Source organism: Chiroxiphia lanceolata, chromosome 16 (assembly GCF_009829145.1).
Source record: "Chiroxiphia lanceolata isolate bChiLan1 chromosome 16, bChiLan1.pri, whole genome shotgun sequence".
Lineage (NCBI taxonomy): Eukaryota > Metazoa > Chordata > Aves > Passeriformes > Pipridae > Chiroxiphia > Chiroxiphia lanceolata.
In genome coordinates this window covers 14,567,333-14,585,009 of record NC_045652.1, presented here as the reverse complement: position 1 = coordinate 14,585,009, position 17,677 = coordinate 14,567,333, and the positions used below count along the sequence as shown (strand labels likewise).

Below are 17,677 nucleotides of genomic sequence, written 5' to 3'. Positions count from 1 at the left end.
TTGCAGTCACTTTGCAGGCTGCCTTCTAATGTCTCCCAAACCATCAGGTCCAGCAGACACAAGTCAGGAAACATTATTCCAGAAGACAGTACAGGCAGATGAAATAATCCAGCCCAGCCATCCACATCCCTGTTTTATCTCTGTTATTCCCGGGAGGATGGTAATAATGTTAGTGGAATTGCAGAGCTCTGCATGGAGTAGCCAGTTTAGGGTTTACAGCAATTACAGTCTCCACTGGATGATTTGACAACTCCCATTTCTTTAACACAAAAAAAAAACCTCTTTCATGAGTTAATTTTATGATAACAGTTATCACACTGATAACCTTTCTGATGAAATTAAAGAGTGTGGTCAAAATGCCCAACACCACCGTGGCTGTGCCACCTCAGAGAAGAAAACTCTCAAATTGGGAGTTCACTGGAAGAGACCTTGGAGGTCAGGAATCCCTCTGCCTGACTACCTGATTCACTGTTATTTAGGGATAAATGATGCTTGTGATGCCACGTGTGGTTGGAGAACTCGATCACTTTGTCTCTGTCAGAGCTGATAGACACAAGCAATTAAAGTGGCAGGAGAGATAAATGTGAACAGAGTTACTTGCAGGTTGTAGCAGGTCAGGTTACTCTGCCCTTCATGTTCTCTGCCCGAATCACAAAAAAAATCTGCTCTGTTTTCAAGGCTTGGATCTCATTTGGTGATGGACTCAGTGTGGATAACTGTAGTGCCATTGGTGTTAAGAACCTTTTAGCATCATTTCACTTTTCTCACCCCCCTTCAGTCACCTTGCAGGGCTCATTAACACCTCCAGCAGCACCTAGAACTGCCAGGTGCCTGCATTTCAGTGCTGGTGTATGGAATAAGGCTTTTCCTTGGAGACACTGAAAGCTAAAATTCAGGAAGCTGTTGTTGAGAAATGTTTGTAAAGGGGAAGCCTCGGAGAGCTTCACCTCTCCCTGGAGCACATGTTCCTTTGCTGAAAGTCCTCCAGGCCAGTGGAACCTTTGGAAACCAGTTGTCAGCATGTCAGCAGTTCCTCTGGTGGCTTGTTATTGTCACTGTCTTCATGCTCAGAGTCCCAAACAGAAGGGGAAAGGCCCTTGAAATTCAAGGCACCAGGTCACAAAGTAGCCCTCAGTAGGGAAGTGCCCCTGAGAGTGGCCAAATTCCACATGAGTGGAGGGTGATGGAGAGGCACCAGAGACTGCTTTGCACATGGAGTATCTGCTCATTCCCAGCCACAGAGGAGCTCTCTGGGTCCATTAAAGCAGAACTGTGAGAGGGGACCAGGGTGTTGGAATCCAGGGCAGGGGTTGATTTGCCTCTGGCCACCCGTCCCTCCTTTGCTTGTGTTGAAAATGTGATGGAGTGATTTAATTCATGACCTCGACTTGCCTGACCCTTGTTCTGCTTTCTCCTTGTGTAGGTAGGGAACCTTGGCCTACTTTTTATGCTCCTGTTTTTTATCTATGCTGCCCTGGGAGTGGAATTGTTTGGCAAGCTCGGTGAGTGATGAGCCCGACGCCCTTCGTTTCATCCGGTTGATGTTTATTTGGTATCTCGCTGTTTCCTCTCTTCTCTCTCTCGTTCCTGGGCCTTCCTCAGCTTTCACAGCTCATGTTCTGAGGATGGAAGTTCTCTCTTGATCTCAGGGTCGCAGGTGACACATGAGGATGTAACACAGAACCTGCCTAACGTGCACAAACACACATTTAGAGACTTGTCCAACACCACCCTTGGCTGGACAGGAGCTATTTACTGTTTAAATATATGTTCACAAAGATGGAAGTTTGCTACTGAAGGCAGAACATGAGTCTGCAAAGCTGGATGGTGGTCAGAGTGGTGCTGGAGAGATGCCACCACAAACATGTCCCTCCTCCTTCCACCACACGCCCCATGAGCTCCCTGCACTTGGCTGACATTGCTCTTCCAGCTGCCCAGGGCTTGTCTGTCTGTTGTTCTCAGCATCACCTTCCCCTTTCTACAGAAATCAGGGAGTTCCTGGTTGTCCAGTTATTCCTCCAGCTTGAGAATACTGCAGCTGGTCAGGAATGTGTCCATCACTAAAACCAGGTGGAGGCAGAGAGCAAACACACAGCCAGCAAAGCCAGGGCAAAGCAGTCCCTGCCCTAAAGATGCTATTGGAAGGAGCTGTGTCGGCCTCCTCCACAATTCCATCCCAATTAGGGCTTCAGGAGCACCAGAAGGGCCCTTCCTGCACAGAGGGTTTATGGCTGTCATTAATCCCCTTTATGAGTCCAGCCCTCTGCTCAGACTGCAAGTGCCTGAAAGCAGAATAATTCTTTCAACCAAAAACAAATTATTTTTCAGTCTCCAACAAATTCTGGGGGGGAAAAAAATTAATTCTGCCTCCACCCCAAATGAAATACTGTGGGTTTATATTACATCTATCTAGATATATGGATGTATTTGTTCTGTCACAAAGGTGAAAAACGGCTTGTTCACAGAGGCACCTTCTGCTGCTCTGAATCCTAGTTGGTTTTCCACACATCCACTGGCAATGCCAGCCCCAGGATCATAGCCTGGGGCCTGCTGTGGGGCAGCAAGCTGGGAATGTAACTGGGGAATAGTTCACTCCTTTTTCCTGCTCACTGCAAGCCCATGTCAGCCACAGGCACCATCAGCACTCGCTTCCCCAGGGCTGGTCATCTGTGGAGTGGTTTTACTGTTTTTCCTTCCAATTTATCTCCAAATAATTACCTAAGAGTGAAATGCCCAAGCAAGAGACATTGCTGCCTGACCTGATGAATATTTAACAAGCCTGTGTTTTATGGGAAGAGGGATATTTCGTCTGTTCAATTTGCATTCATTAGGATATTAATTCTCGGGGGGAAAATGTCAAATTGCTCCACTTTATCTCAGTGAATTATCCCTCATGGTAGATGTACCCTGTAAAAAATCATCAAGGCAAGGACATAATCAAGAGGAAAACATACAAAGGATGCTGTAGAGCAGGATTTCTTGAGACAGCCCAGGAAATCTGCTTGCTTCCACCTCCTTTTAGGTCTCTTTGTGTTGGCTCTGCCCATAAAGAGAAACCGAGAGATCACAGAGTGGTTTGGGTTGGAAGGGACCTTAAAGCTCATCTCATTCCACCACGAGATCACCGCTCCCCAGTGCCACCTGTCAGTGTGACACAGCCCAGGGTCCCACCAGCAGGTTTGGGGGGCTGCTCTGGGTAAGCCAGACGTGGCTCCACTGACGTGGTTTTGCTTCTCTGTCCCGCAGATTGCAGCGAAGAAAATCCCTGTGAAGGTCTGAGCCGCCACGCCACCTTCACCAACTTCGGCATGGCCTTCCTCACCCTCTTCAGGGTGTCCACAGGGGACAACTGGAATGGCATCATGAAGGTGTGTCTGGGCTCTTTCTTCTCCCTGTAGGTGCATAAAGATTTCAAACAGATTTTGTGTGGAAATAAAAAGGTTTCCTCTTAAAGCCTCCAAGTTAAACTTCCTGATTTCAAAGCCAAGTGTATTTTCAGGTGGTGATTTGTCCTCAGCCTGAAACTTCGTTCCTTCATCTAATATTTCAGGAAAATTATACCAGTCCTTGTGACTGAGAAAGGTAACCTTGTGTTCTGTGTCCTGTGCCTTTGGGATTTATCATAGAATCCCACAATGATTTGGGTTGGAAAGGATCTTAAAGCTCATTCAGTTCCACCCCCTGCCATGGGCAGGGACACCTTCCACTAGACCAGGTTGCTCCAAGCCCTGTCCAACCAGGCCTTGAACACTTCCAGGGATGGGGAGTCCACAACCTCTCTGGCCAACAAGATATCCCTCTTTGTAGATGATGTAATTCATGTTTTCTCTCCATTTTAGTTGTACCTGCGAGCCTTTGTGTTCAGGGCATGTTAATTGGATGTTTCTGTGTTTGGAGCCTGAGCAGAGCCCCAGCCCTTGTTAATCCCTGCCCTTTTCCCCCCTGCTGCAGGACACTCTCCGGGAATGCACTCGGGAGGACAAGCACTGCCTCAGTTACCTGCCCGTCATCTCCCCCGTCTACTTCGTCACCTTCGTCCTCATCGCGCAGTTCGTCCTGGTCAACGTGGTGGTGGCCGTGCTGATGAAGCACCTGGAGGAGAGCAACAAGGAGGCCAAGGAGGATGCTGAGATGGATGCTGAGATCGAGCTGGAGATGTCCAGAGGGACCAGCACCTCGGCCCCGGGTGGGAGCAGGGGCGGTGCCGTGGCCCCGGCGGGCCGGGCGCCCTGCAGGGCTCAGGAGGGCGTGAAGGCAGCGCTGCAGGTGAAGCACCAAGCCCTGGTAAGAGCTCCCAGAAAGCTCCTGTGCTCGGGGCAGGGAGGGGATGGTCACAAGACAGTCAGATGCCAGGTGACACAGAGCCAAAGGGACAGGACAGCAGCTCTGCTGGTCCCTCGGGGTGTCACCACCACCCCCATGTCCTGAGTCATCTCCCAAGGGCTCCCGGAGGGAGAAGCTGCTGGAAATGCTGTCCTGGCCATTGTTCCTGGGAAGGGTTGAAAAGTCCATCTCTTGCCACTTCCAGTTCGTTCCAAGGTTGTGAATTTTAAGTTTGGAACCATAACAGCCACAGGTCCCTGTTCTACTCTCCCAACCACTCCTTGTCCTTTAGGATGGGCAGCAGGACCAGGGAGGAATCTCCTAAAGCCCTGGGAATGCTGGCACTGTCAGCCCTGACAAATACAGCAAGGCCTGGGATAAATTCCCTTCACATGGACACAGATATACTCCTTGGGTTCTTTTTAATCCCACTTTGGGATTTCCAGAGGAGATCAGGAGGGCACTGGTAAAAAACTACATCTTCCCACTGGCCCGTGCTCTGCTTGGGGCATGGCTGACTTGGACCCTGGGAATTGTCAGAGCCCCTCAGCAAGAAGCTGGAAGTTCCTGGGTTGATTTTCCAGACACTGCCTGCTCTCCCATTCCTGTTAGTCCTGTAGGAAAACAGTGCAATCAGAAATCCAGGATGGGAAGGAGAGGCATGAGATAATTGCCTCATCCCATGTCAGCAGCATATGATTAAGAGTGAACATGGAATTCCTTTGTCACCACGATCACAAATAAATCTACCGTGAAATCAATGGGGGGGTGAGATTAAATTACATGAAATTAGATTTTTGTAAAATCTATCAGACTCTATTAAGACAAGGAAGAAGAAATTTGGTTACACAGCAATGGGGAATTCACTGTTTGAATGTTGTTCCTGATAAGCATTTCTGCAGGAAAAATACACCAGAAACAGCCAGGTTGCTTTTCTCACTTCGGGAAGAGAGGGTACATCCTTTCACACAGGCTGGGATTGCAAACTGAGTCCATCCTCTTAGGGTTTTTCTCATCTTCCAATACCTCCCAAGCACATCAGGAGCCCTTCAGAGCCTCCTTTCAACCCCAGAAACTCTGCAGGGAGAGGTGATGAGAACAGCCTGAGCAGGGACCTGGCCACACATTTCCCCTTGCAGGTTGCTGGAATTCAGGTGAGGAGTCCCTTCCCTGCACAGCAGTGAGGCAGAGGCACTGCAGTGGGGCTGTGAGAATTCCCTCACTCTCATCTCTGCCCCATCCCTGGAAGTGGCCAGGTTGGACGGGGCTTGGACCAACCTGGTGTAGTGGAAGGTGTCCCTGCCCATGGCAGGAGGTGGGACTGCGTGGTCTTGAAGGTCCCTTCCAACCCAGACCATTCCAGGATTTGTGATTCCATGATCTGGGACGCCCAGGCTGTCCTGGGCACTCTCTCCTGCACTCCCTGCAAGCTGCACTGGAAGGTGTTGTGAGATGCTCCATGTTTTCTGACAGTTTTTCGCAGCCCACCTGTGCTTTTCCCCTTCCTTCCTGCTCTGGATGAACGGGACAATTAGGAAATGCCATGGGGCAAACGTATTTGAGTGTTTAGACCCAGCCCTGCTGTGCCACTGATGCTTTTTATCTCCCCAATTTGAAGGAGGTGCTGAGCTGTGAGAGTGTGTCTTTAGCCATCCCAGACTCAGACACGCTGGAGGGGGCAGAGACTCCCAGCATGGAATTCCCGTCCTCCTGCTCTGTTTCCCACCATGTCCTGCCACCTTCCCACAAAAGCCCAGGCCACCAGGCTGAGGTGAATGATGTCACACTGTTGCTTCTGCATTGTGACGTGGTGCTTTGGTGCTGTGCAGCTGCTGGTGGTGTCAGAATTGTCCCAAACCTGTCGCTTCACAGCCACGACTGTCCTTTCCAGCCTCTGTCCTTCGTGCTGGGAAAACACCACATCCCAGAGGACTCTGCTGGCAGCCATGTGTGGGATAGGAATGAAAATCCTCTTTTTAGCCCTAAAAGAAGTGTCACATGTGGTGTGCAGTGTGATGTGTGAGCAGTGTGTCTTCAAGCATTAAACCGAGAGCTGCAGGCAGAGCCTTTTTGTGGTGAAAACACCATCAAATTTGATTTTATTGTTGTTCCTGTAAGAACTTGTTTATGATACAGTGTTGAGGAAACAGAGGCAGAAGGAGCTCAACAGGTCAGGCTTCCAGCAATCCCCAGAGCTGTGGGTTCAGGAGATGCTCTGGGAGATTCCCCAACAGACCAGAAGGGCTGTAGCCCCCTTTGCTCAGTCCCTCCCTATTGCCCCTTGAACCAATGCCCAGATCCCCTCCTGATTTCCAGGGTATGGAATCAGGCTGTCAAGAGCAGCTCACCAGCTGGGAGCCAGCAAGCCTGCAGTCCACCTTTCATATTTCAAGGACTTGCTTCAGTGGCCTTGCAGCCATTTGAAATTTGCCCACGTCCCTAATCAGGCCTCAACAGCTGAAACCTTAAAAATTGAGGTGGTTGATGTCAAGAAGAGGTTTCTGTTCATTTGTCCCGTCCATACAAGATCCTACAAAGACAAACTGAGCTTTAATAGCCAAATGCTCTGATCCTTCTGTTAAACTGCTGAGAAAGTGGAGCAAGACCTTTTGTTCTCTGTGTGGCTGTGGGGTGTTAACAACCACCCGCCTGCCTCCAGCTCAGGTGTTGCTGTGCTGATGGAGCTTATTAGCTGTGATGGCCAGGGGCCAACTGGCACAGCCACGCTGCTGATGCATTAATTCATCAGCTCAGAGACCTGGCTTGCACCCTTAGGGCTCCTGGGCACGGCCACGGGCAGTGCTGGGTGCCAGCTACCTGTAAATCCCTCCTGATGGTCCCCCTCGGCTTCCCAGCCAAGCTCAACAGGGTAAAAGCACTGAGTAATTCATCTTGGGATGTGTGTCTTTAGGGAGCCGAGGAAAGAAATTTTTTAACCAGAAATATATGGCAAAAAAACCGGATTTAACCAGATCCTTGGTGACCTCAAAGCCTGAGGGATCTCAGGCCCAGGTTTTGCTGGCAGAGAGGGAAAACAGCCCAGCAGAGCAAAGCAAAATACATTTAATTTAAGACATGCAGCTGGGAAAATGTTTTCAATCAGTCACTGGGAGGCTGACGTTAAAGGAAAACCAGAGTGATTAGTAGTATTTTAGATAATGTGGTCAATTGTGAGGGGAATGTGTCTAGGACCAGAACTGGGGGCAGGGAGCCAGGCTGCAGGTCCTGCTCCAGGGGCTCCAGCTCCCCCAGCACTTGGCCAAGTCATGGCATCACCTCTCACAGCTTCTCCATCGGCACCACAGAGGCATCTTTTGGGTCCCTAAAGCTCCTTAAAGACCCCAGGATGGATTTGCTGGAAGGTGCCTGAGGTGACAAAGTGCCTGGGAGAGGCAGTGAGGGCTCAGATTTCAGGTTTGTGAGATGCTCTGTCCAGGCATTTCCAACCAGACCCATTTCACAGCGACAGCAAACAAAGAAAAATGCCTTTGCTACCCCCAAACAGGCTCCACACCCCCATAACTCACTGCCACAGTGTCTTTTCCTTCCCCCTGCCTCCTCTGGGGGTCAGTGGTGCCCAAAATGCTCCATGTCATAGGAGGGAGCCCACGGGGTTTGCAGTGGTGTCGATGTGTGTGTTTAAATGTCTTCCTGTGTGTGTGGTTTGGGGAGATAACACAAGAATTTCCAGAAGCTGGTTTGGCCCCTCTGTCCCAGAGCTTTGAGAAGGACATCACCCCCAGGACAGACCGAAGGCATCCCTGGGAGTGTCAGAGCAGAACGGTGTGATAAGCACTGGTTTTCTCATGTGTTTAATGGATGGGCTTTGCTTGTTCTCTGTGAGTTGATTTAGTGGAGGGTCACTGATGCCTCACTTGACCCCAGCCACAGGCTGAACTCTTCTCTCAGCACGGTGTACCTGTGGTGTCCTGTTGGTCACCGGGGCTGCCCACTGTGGGTGAGACCCCAAGGGGAACACCTGAGGGAGGTTTTGAACCACAAAGCAGATGGGAAGGAGTTCACTGTAGATTGATCCCGTTTCTCTGTGTCCTTGCAGGGCAGCTCAGCCTCCCTGAGGCCCCAGGAGTCCCAGAACCTGCTGACAGTCCGTAAGATCTCCGTGTCCCGGATGCATTCCCTGCCCAACGACAGCTACATGTTCCGGCCCGTGATGCCAGCGAAAGCCCCTTTCCCCCTTCACGAGGTGGAGATGGAAACCTACCCCTGCAAAGCCCAAAGAGGTACTGCTTGTGGAGATTTCCCTTCCCTTCTCCTTCCTAGACAAAACCAGGACTAGGGAAGGGATGAGGTGTGCTGGGCACAGCTCAAATCCTGTGTCCAGTTATGGGCTTCTCACAGGAAAGACACTGAGGGGCTGGAGTGTGTTCATGGAAGGCAGCAGAGCTGGGGAAGGAGCACCAGGAGCAGCTGAGGGAGCTGGGGGGGTTCAGCCTGGAGAAAAGGAGGCTCAGGGAGGGACCTTCCTACTCTCTACAACTCCCTGACAGGAGAGGGGAGCCAGGGGGGGATTGGGCTCTGCTCCCAGGAAACAAGCTACAGGATGAGAGGAAATGGCCTCAGATTGTGCCAGGGGAGGTTTAGGTTGGATGTTAGGGAAAATTTCTTCACCAAAACCATGGTCAGGCATTGGAACAGTCTGCCCAGGGCAGTGGTGGAGTCACCATCCCTGGGAGTGTTCAAAAACCACGTGGATGTGGCACCTGGGGACATGGTTTAGTGGTAACATGGCAGTGCTGGGTTAATTGTTGGACTCAGTGGTCTTTCCCAACCTAAATGATTCCATGATTCCAGCCATGGGGCAGCAGGTACATGTGATGGTTATATGGGGAGCAACCAGCCCGTGCTGCAGGTGGCCTGAGCAGGGCTTACTTTGATTTGGTGACCATCAGCAGGAGGGTGGTTTCCCATAATTCCATGTTTTCATCACATCCCTGTATTTTCCCAGGAGGAAGCTGGTGGGTGGGGTGTCTGGGGAGAAGTGGGGCTCCCAAGCAATGCCTGAGGCACAGAGGACAGGCTGTTAGCTGAGGAAAAGGGAACAGAGCTGCGCGTTCCTCCTGAAGTGATCGGCCCAAGGATCAATAACATCAACCCCAACAAAAGCCAGAGTCGGAATTGCTTCTGGCCAGAGCTCCTCACATCCATTGTTCCAAGCACTCTGCAGCCTCAGGGCAGTGTCTTTTAAGACCCTACATCAATTTCAGAGCTGCAGAAGTTTATTTGGGATTAGTATAAGGATTAGAAGCCACTCTTCAGTGCTTCCTAATAAATCTCACGGAGAGCCCCCCACCACCCAGGAAGCATGGGCTACACAGAGCTTTGAGGGGGCACGTACCCACGCTGCATCCAAGTGCATTTCCCTGAAAATGCCTCTCCATCTCTTTTGTTGTGTGAGCTGGTTTGAAGGGGAAATCGATATGAAACTCAATATCTGCCTCCCTAAAAGCACATGTGCTCCTGGAGTGGCTCCCAAGAACTTTTAGCAGCCCCAGTTCCTTTGATCTGGCGTGGTTTGAAAGGCAAGAACTGCTTGGATGGATGAGGGGGGGGTTTGCAGACCCTGCTCTGATTTCCTTGAGTGAAACAACTCTCTATTTGTTCAAACTCTCTGGGCACCAGTTCGTGTTCTCTGCTCGGTATTTATTATTATTTCACCTGCAAATTCTTTGCTAAGGAAAGAAAACAGAGGTTGAGTTTCATGGCTGGGCTCCTGGGGCTGGTTTTCGTCTCTGGAGTGGGTGTAAAGCAGAATTTATACCTGTATGAAACTGCTGCAGTGTTGGCAGGGGTGGGTAGAAGTGACCAAGAATTCTGTGATGTTTCTCAAATTTCTCTCCAAGAGCCCTTGAGCGAGGGACAGGACAGGGATATGACTTTTTACCTGGTGGTGGATGCTTCCAACCAGCATCGCCCCAAGCTGTGCTGCTCCTGAGCTGCCCAAATTCTTCTTCAAGTCATAGTCCCATAAATTATGTGCAAGTAAAACTGAGCCCATGGAGACTCCCGTTAGCATTTGTGCTTCCATGGGCTTCCCAGGTCAGTCCAGGATCTCATCATCTCCCAGTACTCCACTGACCACACAGTGAAAACACTGAGATGACAGGATCTTGTGATATTTTGGGTTTACATACAGTTTCCTGGTTTCCTAGAAAAAACAAGAGAAAAAAAATCCAACTCCAGAGATCTTTGGTGTTCCTGAGCCTGCAGTTTAGAGGGGGTTTGGGTTTCCTGTATGAGAGCTCGATGGAAAGCTTCCAACAGGAGGAAATTCCAACTGAGGACAGAGAGGAGAACATAGGGTTTGGATTTTATGACCATGTTTGTGACAGATTTTATGACACAGTTTTTCTGCATCATAAAAAGCATTTTATAAAGCCTGGAGTAGCAGATGAACAGCACAGGCTCAGCCTGAAATTCTGGGTCTAGGGGAGCCCAAAAAAGAATGAGGGAGAAGTGGGGTGGGAATTTCGTTGCTCTGCTCCTTCTGTGGAGTTCTGGAGAAAAGCTCCAAAAGAAAAATGATTAAAGACTAACTTTTCTTTCTCCCCAACAACAAATCTCTCTGTGAAATGCAACTGAAATGTGTCTGGATGTTTTCTGTCAGAGGTTCAAGTTTCTCGACCTCTGGGTGAGATCTCTTGAAGTGATGGATAACTGTGTTTTTAACATGGAGCAGCAATGGAGGAACAAACGTTGGGTTTCAGGCTAATGAGGACAATAAATCCTGCAGCCAAAAGAACAGAAAAGCAAGAGATCTTTCAAACAGCACAGAAATGCAGTAAAGCAGCACCACAAAGGGGCTGGGGAGGAGGGATTGCCTTCAGACTCAGCCAGGGGCCTGGGAGCCTTCAGGAAGAGAGTGATTCCAGCCTGCAACATGAGCTCAGGGATTGTCAGAGCACTTGGAGCAGGTTCCAAGTTGCTGATCAGCCCATGTTCAGCCAGGCTGTGCCTCGTGGGCTGGTGGTGGTGATGGTTGGGCTGTGGTGAATGGGAAAGCTGCCCTGTTCCTGCCAGGGGTGTCTGCTCCCAGAGAAGTCATGGAATCCTAAAATACCCTGAGCTGGAATCCACAAGGGTCACCCAGTCCAACTGCTGCCCACTGCCCTGGGGAGCCTGTTCAGTGCCCGACCACCCTTTGAGGGAAGAACCTTTCCCTAATATCCAACCTAAACCCGCCCTGACACAGCTCCAGCTGTTCCCTCAGGTCCTGTCCCTGGTCACAGAAAGAACAGATCAGTGCTGCCCCTCATTCCATGGCAGGGCTTCCACTGCCTCTCCAGGGCTGTAGGTGGAAAGTGCTGCTCGTGTCTCCATGTGGCAGAGCAGTGTGAGGTTGAAGCCCAGCCCTGGCAGCACTGCAAAGACAACCCAGGTGTCCTGACTATCCAGCAGAGCCACCAGACCTCCCAAATCCACGTTCTCCAAACAGATGGATAACCAATCCACCCAAATCAGTGCCACCAGGAAAGCAGCAATGCCACGGTTCCAAATGCAACCCCTCTTCCTACTTTTCCTTTGCTGCCACGTGGTCCTGGTGGACACCCTGAGTGTTGTGGCAGCTGCAGGAGAAGGTTCCTGTTACCTGAAACAGAAAATAGAGGCTGTGAGTGTAAAGTTTGTAACAGGATATCCCAGAGCAAGCAGAACCCCATGGAATGCTGTGGAATGGCAGAAACTCCTCCAAGTGTAACCTCCTGCCATCCCTGAGTGTTCAAAGCAGGAGACAGGACAAGGGACACCTGGTTTTTAATCCTGGCACTGCCCAAGGCTTATGCTGAGGTTTGGGATTTCAGCCAGGCCCAGCAGGCTTTTCCTTTTCCCTCCTCCTGCAGCCTGTGGTCCCCGGTTCTACCTCAAACCTTTCCATCTCCCACCCAAGCAGTGACTACTCTCCTTCTCTCTCTCCCTCTGTCCCAGGATCCATCACCTCCATCCGTTCCCAGCCCGTGGGCACGTGTTCCTCCCTGAGGGTCCCAGTGGAATCCCTCCAGCTCTCTGTCTGCTCCCCCAGCCACGAGGGCCGGCACCACTGGAAGGTCCTTCCTCCCAACGTCACACCTCGGTCTCCTGTCCTCAGCAAGCTGCTGTGCAGGCAGGTGAGAGGCCAAGAGCCTGCAGAGGTAAATCCTTTGGAGTCACCCAGCTCCTTCCCCTCTTCTCCAATCCCCTCTCACGTTTCTTTTCTTGGAGCTAAGAGTATAGTTCTCATTTTAGAATAAAGCGTTTCTGTGCCATGAATTTTAATGTACTCCAGTCTCAGCAAGTGGCACACAGGGGAAGGCCTTTTTTGCCTGCTTTGATCTCCGTGGATGTGCTATTCTAGGAAGGAAGGGCTCAAGCAAGGGGAGAAGGTGCCCAATTCCCTTTTGCCAGTGCTGTGAGAAGCCTCCAGGCAGCCCTACACGGGGTCACTGTGCTGGGTTGTGATGACTCAGGATTTGGGGCTAGAGCAAGACCAAGGCCCGGTAGATCCCAGCCCTGCACACGTAGGCCCTTGCCAGGAAAGGTTTATCCTCTCATACAGGAAGGTCTGATGGGGTTGGTACAGTGGGGTGGTACGGGGTGTGTTAGACTGACCAACTGTTCTGCCACATGCCATGGACTCCCAGTCCCTGGGAATGTCCAAGGCCAGGTTGGATGGGGCTTGGAGCAACCTGGGCTAGTGGGAGGTGTCCCTGCCCATGGCAGATGATCTCAAAGGTCCCCTCCAACCCAAACCATTCTGTGATTCCATCATTCTGTGTTTCACCACTGGAAGTGCTGCTGCCCCAGCAGATCCCCAGGCTCTCTCCCCACTCTCTCCTCCCCTTCCAGGAGGCCCTTCAAATGGACTCAGTGGATGGACAGACCCCGGACCGCGCGGACAACCTGCAAGCCGAGCCTGGAGAGACACCTCCATCGGCAAAGCAGCCCCAGAGCACCCTCAGCCCCAGCCCCCTGCATTCCACAGCCACCTCCCTGCCAGCCACCCCTCCGGGCTCTCCCCACCACCCCCTCAGCCCCCTGCCTCGGAAGCACCCCTGCGGCCAGCGCGGCGTTCCCAGCCGGCCGCCCAGCCCTGCCAGCCCTGAGGGCTGCCCCGGCGAGCCCTCCGACCTGGCGGACGAGGAGGTTCGGCACATCAACAGCTCGGCCAAAGACTGGGCAGAGGAGCACTCGGAGCCCGGGAGCTGCTCCGCCTCGCCCTTCATCTCCCCGGCCCCGTCCCCGGTGCCCCTCAAGAACTGCAGCACAAGCAGCCTCTCCGGCGGCCGCAGGGAGAAGGACTTGAAGAAGTTCTACAGCACCGACACCAAGGGCTTCCTCAGCAAGCCCAGCTGGGCCGACGAGCAGCGGCGGCACTCCATCGAGATCTGCCCCTCCCTCGGCGACCGGGACTGCGGCTTCCAGGACCCTGCCGAGGAAAAGCAGCGGCTCCCTGCCCACGTCCAGGCGGAGTCCGACTACATCCACGGCGCCCGGAGGAAGAAGAAGATGAGCCCGCCCTGCATTTCTATAGATCCTCCCATGGAGGACGACGGCGGGGTGGCCCCGCGCGCCAAGCCCTCCGAGAACAGCATGCTGAGGAGAAGGACCCCGTCCTGCGAGTTCCCGGCCTACAGAGAATCCCTGGAGCTCGCGGAGAGCCAGCCCGGGGAGCCGGGCTCCAAAGCGGAGCGCCGGGGCCAGCCCCAGTGCCGGGGGGAGCACCTCACCATCCCCAACTTCTCCTTCGAGCAGTTGGACGGCGGCTCCCTGAGCAGCCTCTCGGATCTCCTGGACAGCGGGCAGTCCACGCCGGACTCACGGCCGGACCCCGAACTGAAAAAGCCGGATCACTTAAAGACTCAGCGGAGCAACGGCGAGAAAAGCAAAGAGCTGCTGGGCATCGCCAAGAGCCCCCTCCAGAAGCAGGACTTGGCCCCCGTGACTGTTGCCACAGAAGAAGACGTGGATGACCCAGTATAGCTGTCTGGGAGGGGGGAAAAGGGGGGGTCTCAAGGGCTTGACACCAACGTAGGGGTTCCGCAGTGGGCACCGAGCGGCCGCGGGGTCGTGGGTGGCTGCTCAGCGGGGTTTTCCCTCTCCGGCGCAGTCACTGGTTCCGAAGTTTGCAAAAAAATCCACACACACACACACACACACACACAGAGAAAAATGAAAAGAGAAACCAAACAAACGGCTGGAGGAAATGGGGACAGGGTTTGGGGAGGGGATTTGCAAAGAGGTTTGGGGGTTTCTTTTCTAAAGGGAAGGTGGAGTCGCTGCAGGGGGGTCGCTTTGTCCCTCCTACCCCACCTCCACGGCCTTGGTCACATTGATTTGGGTCCGAGGTGGCGGCCGTTGGGATTTGGAGGATTCTCTCGGGGGTTTTGTTGTTTTGTTGGGTTTGGGTTTTTGTTTTTTGGGTTTTTTTAAAGATGCTCAACTTTCACCGAGGCACCTTTTGGAGCTGTCACATTACGCGGGGAGTGCCCGGGGAGCTGAGAGCTGTACATTGTCTGTATATCAGCAGTTATATAAATAGAAATTATGTATTTGTGAGATACAAAACAAAGGGGAAAAAAAAAAAAGACAAAAAAAAAAAATTAGACCCACAAAAACTCTGTCTTCATAATGCACATATTTTTATAGAGAAACAGAGATACTGGTTTTTTTGCATTACATGTGACTCCGCAACTGGGTGGTGTTTCCTTGGGTTTTCTGTGGAATTAATTATTCCAGCCACTCGTTTTCCAAATGTTTCTCCTCTTTCTTCGCTTCCCTCTCTTTCCTCTCCTCCCCTCCACCATCATCCCACCAGCTTCTTCTCACAGCTGATGCTTATCGACGTCTCGCTCATTTTTCTTTTGTACTTTAGAGGTTGTCCTAACTACAGACAAAAAAAACCAAATCACTACTGAATTGTAGCCAGTGCAATAATAAGTTATTCATTCTTCTCGTGTGTCCAACTGTCCTGTTGCTTTTTTCCCCCCCCTCCCTTTTTTTTTTTAACTGAAATTCAGGTTAAACGTCGCAATAATCTGAACTGACATGCACAAACACGGTTTCTTGTGTCGCAGAGGAAAAAAAACTATGAAAAAAAAACAAAAGAAGTTAAACTTACAGAGTGATTAAAAAAAAAAAAAACAAAACAAATAAATAGTAAATTATTTAAGAAATGTATTTTGTTTACTGCAGTTCTAAGTAAATTATTGATACAGTATGTAAAGGTGTAAAGAACTGTCTTAGGTGAGTTCTTTGTGAGCATTTAAGGTGATGATTTGTCCTTGTGGCAGAACAATTTCAATCAAAGCCTGGGGGCAGCTGTGACCCCCCCCCGTTTGCACTCCCTGTCAGTCTTCCCTCCTCATCCCTGCACCCACACTCGGACACATCCCCTTCCCAAGGCCCTTCCAGCGCCGACTGAGAAGCCTTTAGAGGAATCCAGGTCACTGTTAACACCACTTTTGGGGGGTTTTTTTGCAGTTTTGGGGTTGATTTTCCTTTTTTAGCCTCCGGTCCCTGCCCCTTCCCCACCCCTCATCCAGGCCCTCTCCCCGTGGCACAGCTTTACCATGGGAAGCTGACGGGAAAGAAGAGGAGGAATGAGTGAGTCCATGGCAAGGATGTGCCAGCAGGTCAGGGCACAGACATCCGGGGGGGGGATAAATGAAACCAGTGGTTTTCGTTTGGTTCGTTCCGTGCCGCCTCATATTTATGCATTCACATATATCTTCTGTTATTTATGCATTCATTACTCAAAAGGAAATGTATCTTGTTTCACATGTATTAAACTGTATAAACTGGAAGCATGGCCTGACTTTGTGCCGCAGGGATGCCCGAGGTCTCCGTCCCGCTCCCAGAGCTCGGCATTCCCTAAAACCTCCTGCCTCAACGTGGCCGTTGGGGCTGCAGATTCCAGTCTGGACCATCCCTGCTGGTGTTTGGGGCTGCTCCCACCTCCCACTCAGGGGATCCCTCAGCTCACACAGGAGCCTCCATATGTTAATCCGGCCTTGTGCCTCCGAGCACCTGCGCCGCTGTAATTAGGAGTCGTTTAGGATTATTGTAAATAATGATTCTGTCTCAGTGGGATGGTGAGGAATTCCAGGAAAGAGCCATAAAAGTCATTATTAACAGCTCCTTTTGTTGCAGTTTAAGGAGCAGAGAAGTGAATCCCCCCAAATGCTGCCTGGAGGTTTGTGGGATGCCCTGGTGTGTCCCTGGGCAGAGGGGGGACACTCGGGGTGTTATTTCTTGCTGGGATTATTTAGCTTTTCTGGGAAAGGAAACGTCCCCAGTGCCTGAATCCCCTTTGTGGTGCCACAGAGCTGGAGGAAAAGCCTCTCACCACGGGGCTGGAGAGTGATCTTGGTGATGGAGAGGTGGTTGTAGACCAAGTTGGAAGGGCTTGAGGCCACAGCAGTGTGTCAGGAATGAGTTGGGATATTTGCTCCTGTGGCCACTGGTCCTGGCTCTGCCCAGGCTCACACCAAGTCCTGTGCCTTCTGGCAAAGCCACACATTCCCAAACCCCACAAGGCTCCACAGGACCCAGAACTACTCCATCCATGAGCCTGCAGGAACATTCTGGCAGTGTGGGGAGAACCAAGCTCCAAATGAACATTCTAAGAGCAGACAGTGACCATGAAATGCTCCCTGACATCTCTTTTGGGGACACTCACCTGGACATCCAGGTGCAAAACCCCCCGGAGCTGCGTCCTCAGCCCAGACCTGGCCACGACCAGCATAGAGAACCCATTTAACATCACCCAGAGTTAATTTTCCTGCTGATTAAATCTCTGCAGCATTAAGCAATTTCCCCCGGGCTCTCTGCAAGCCTTGCTTAAGGTCGGAAGTGAAAAGCACCGGGCAAATGCAAGTCATGATTATTTAATTGGATCGATGCCTATTTTGCATTTTTAATGACAATTTAGTCATGTCCATTTATCAGCCAGACTCTGCCCCACCACTCTCCATTCCAGCAAACCCACAGCCCACAGGGATGGGCGCCGAGTCCATCTGGGCTCACTCGGAGCCGCCTCAAGGAGTGGGGATCAAACAGGGATTAAAAACCACCACGCTGAGGAAGGGACAGAGGAAACCATCACAAAGAGCCTTCACAGGGGCTCTGCTTCAAGGGTAAATCTCGATCTGAAATTCTCTTTGTTGTGCTGGGGAGAAAAAAAAAAAAGAGCCTTAAAAATCACCAACAACCAAACGTGACTCCAAATTAGCCCCAACCCTTAATCTGTCTGTGCTGTGAGATCAGACAGGTTGCATGAATGCTAATAAGCATTTGATATTTGTACAAGCTTTCTTAGGATAAATAATTAAATTGACTTTATCCATTAAACTTCCCCCTTTTA

At 51.2% G+C, this 17,677-nt stretch overlaps 1 protein-coding gene across 2 annotated transcripts in view; it reads left to right on the top strand.

Moving 5' to 3' along the window:
- Positions 1-16,118, top strand: part of CACNA1H (calcium voltage-gated channel subunit alpha1 H) — a 120,768-nt gene extending 104,650 nt beyond the window's left edge. Inside the window, exons 30-36 of one of the 2 annotated variants that reach the window (XM_032703853.1) lie at positions 1,424-1,502; positions 3,247-3,368; positions 3,952-4,284; positions 5,942-6,094; positions 8,381-8,564; positions 12,265-12,443; positions 13,162-16,118. In XM_032703853.1, coding sequence (XP_032559744.1) covers positions 1,424-1,502; positions 3,247-3,368; positions 3,952-4,284; positions 5,942-6,094; positions 8,381-8,564; positions 12,265-12,443; positions 13,162-14,295 — 2,184 coding nt within the window. In that variant the 3' untranslated portion in view covers positions 14,296-16,118. Of the gene's footprint in view, positions 1-1,423; positions 1,503-3,246; positions 3,369-3,951; positions 4,285-5,941; positions 6,095-8,380; positions 8,565-12,264; positions 12,468-13,161 lie in introns of both variants that reach the window. The other variant, XM_032703854.1, reaches the window with a different exon arrangement.
- The last annotated feature ends 1,559 nt before the right edge of the window (positions 16,119-17,677 follow it).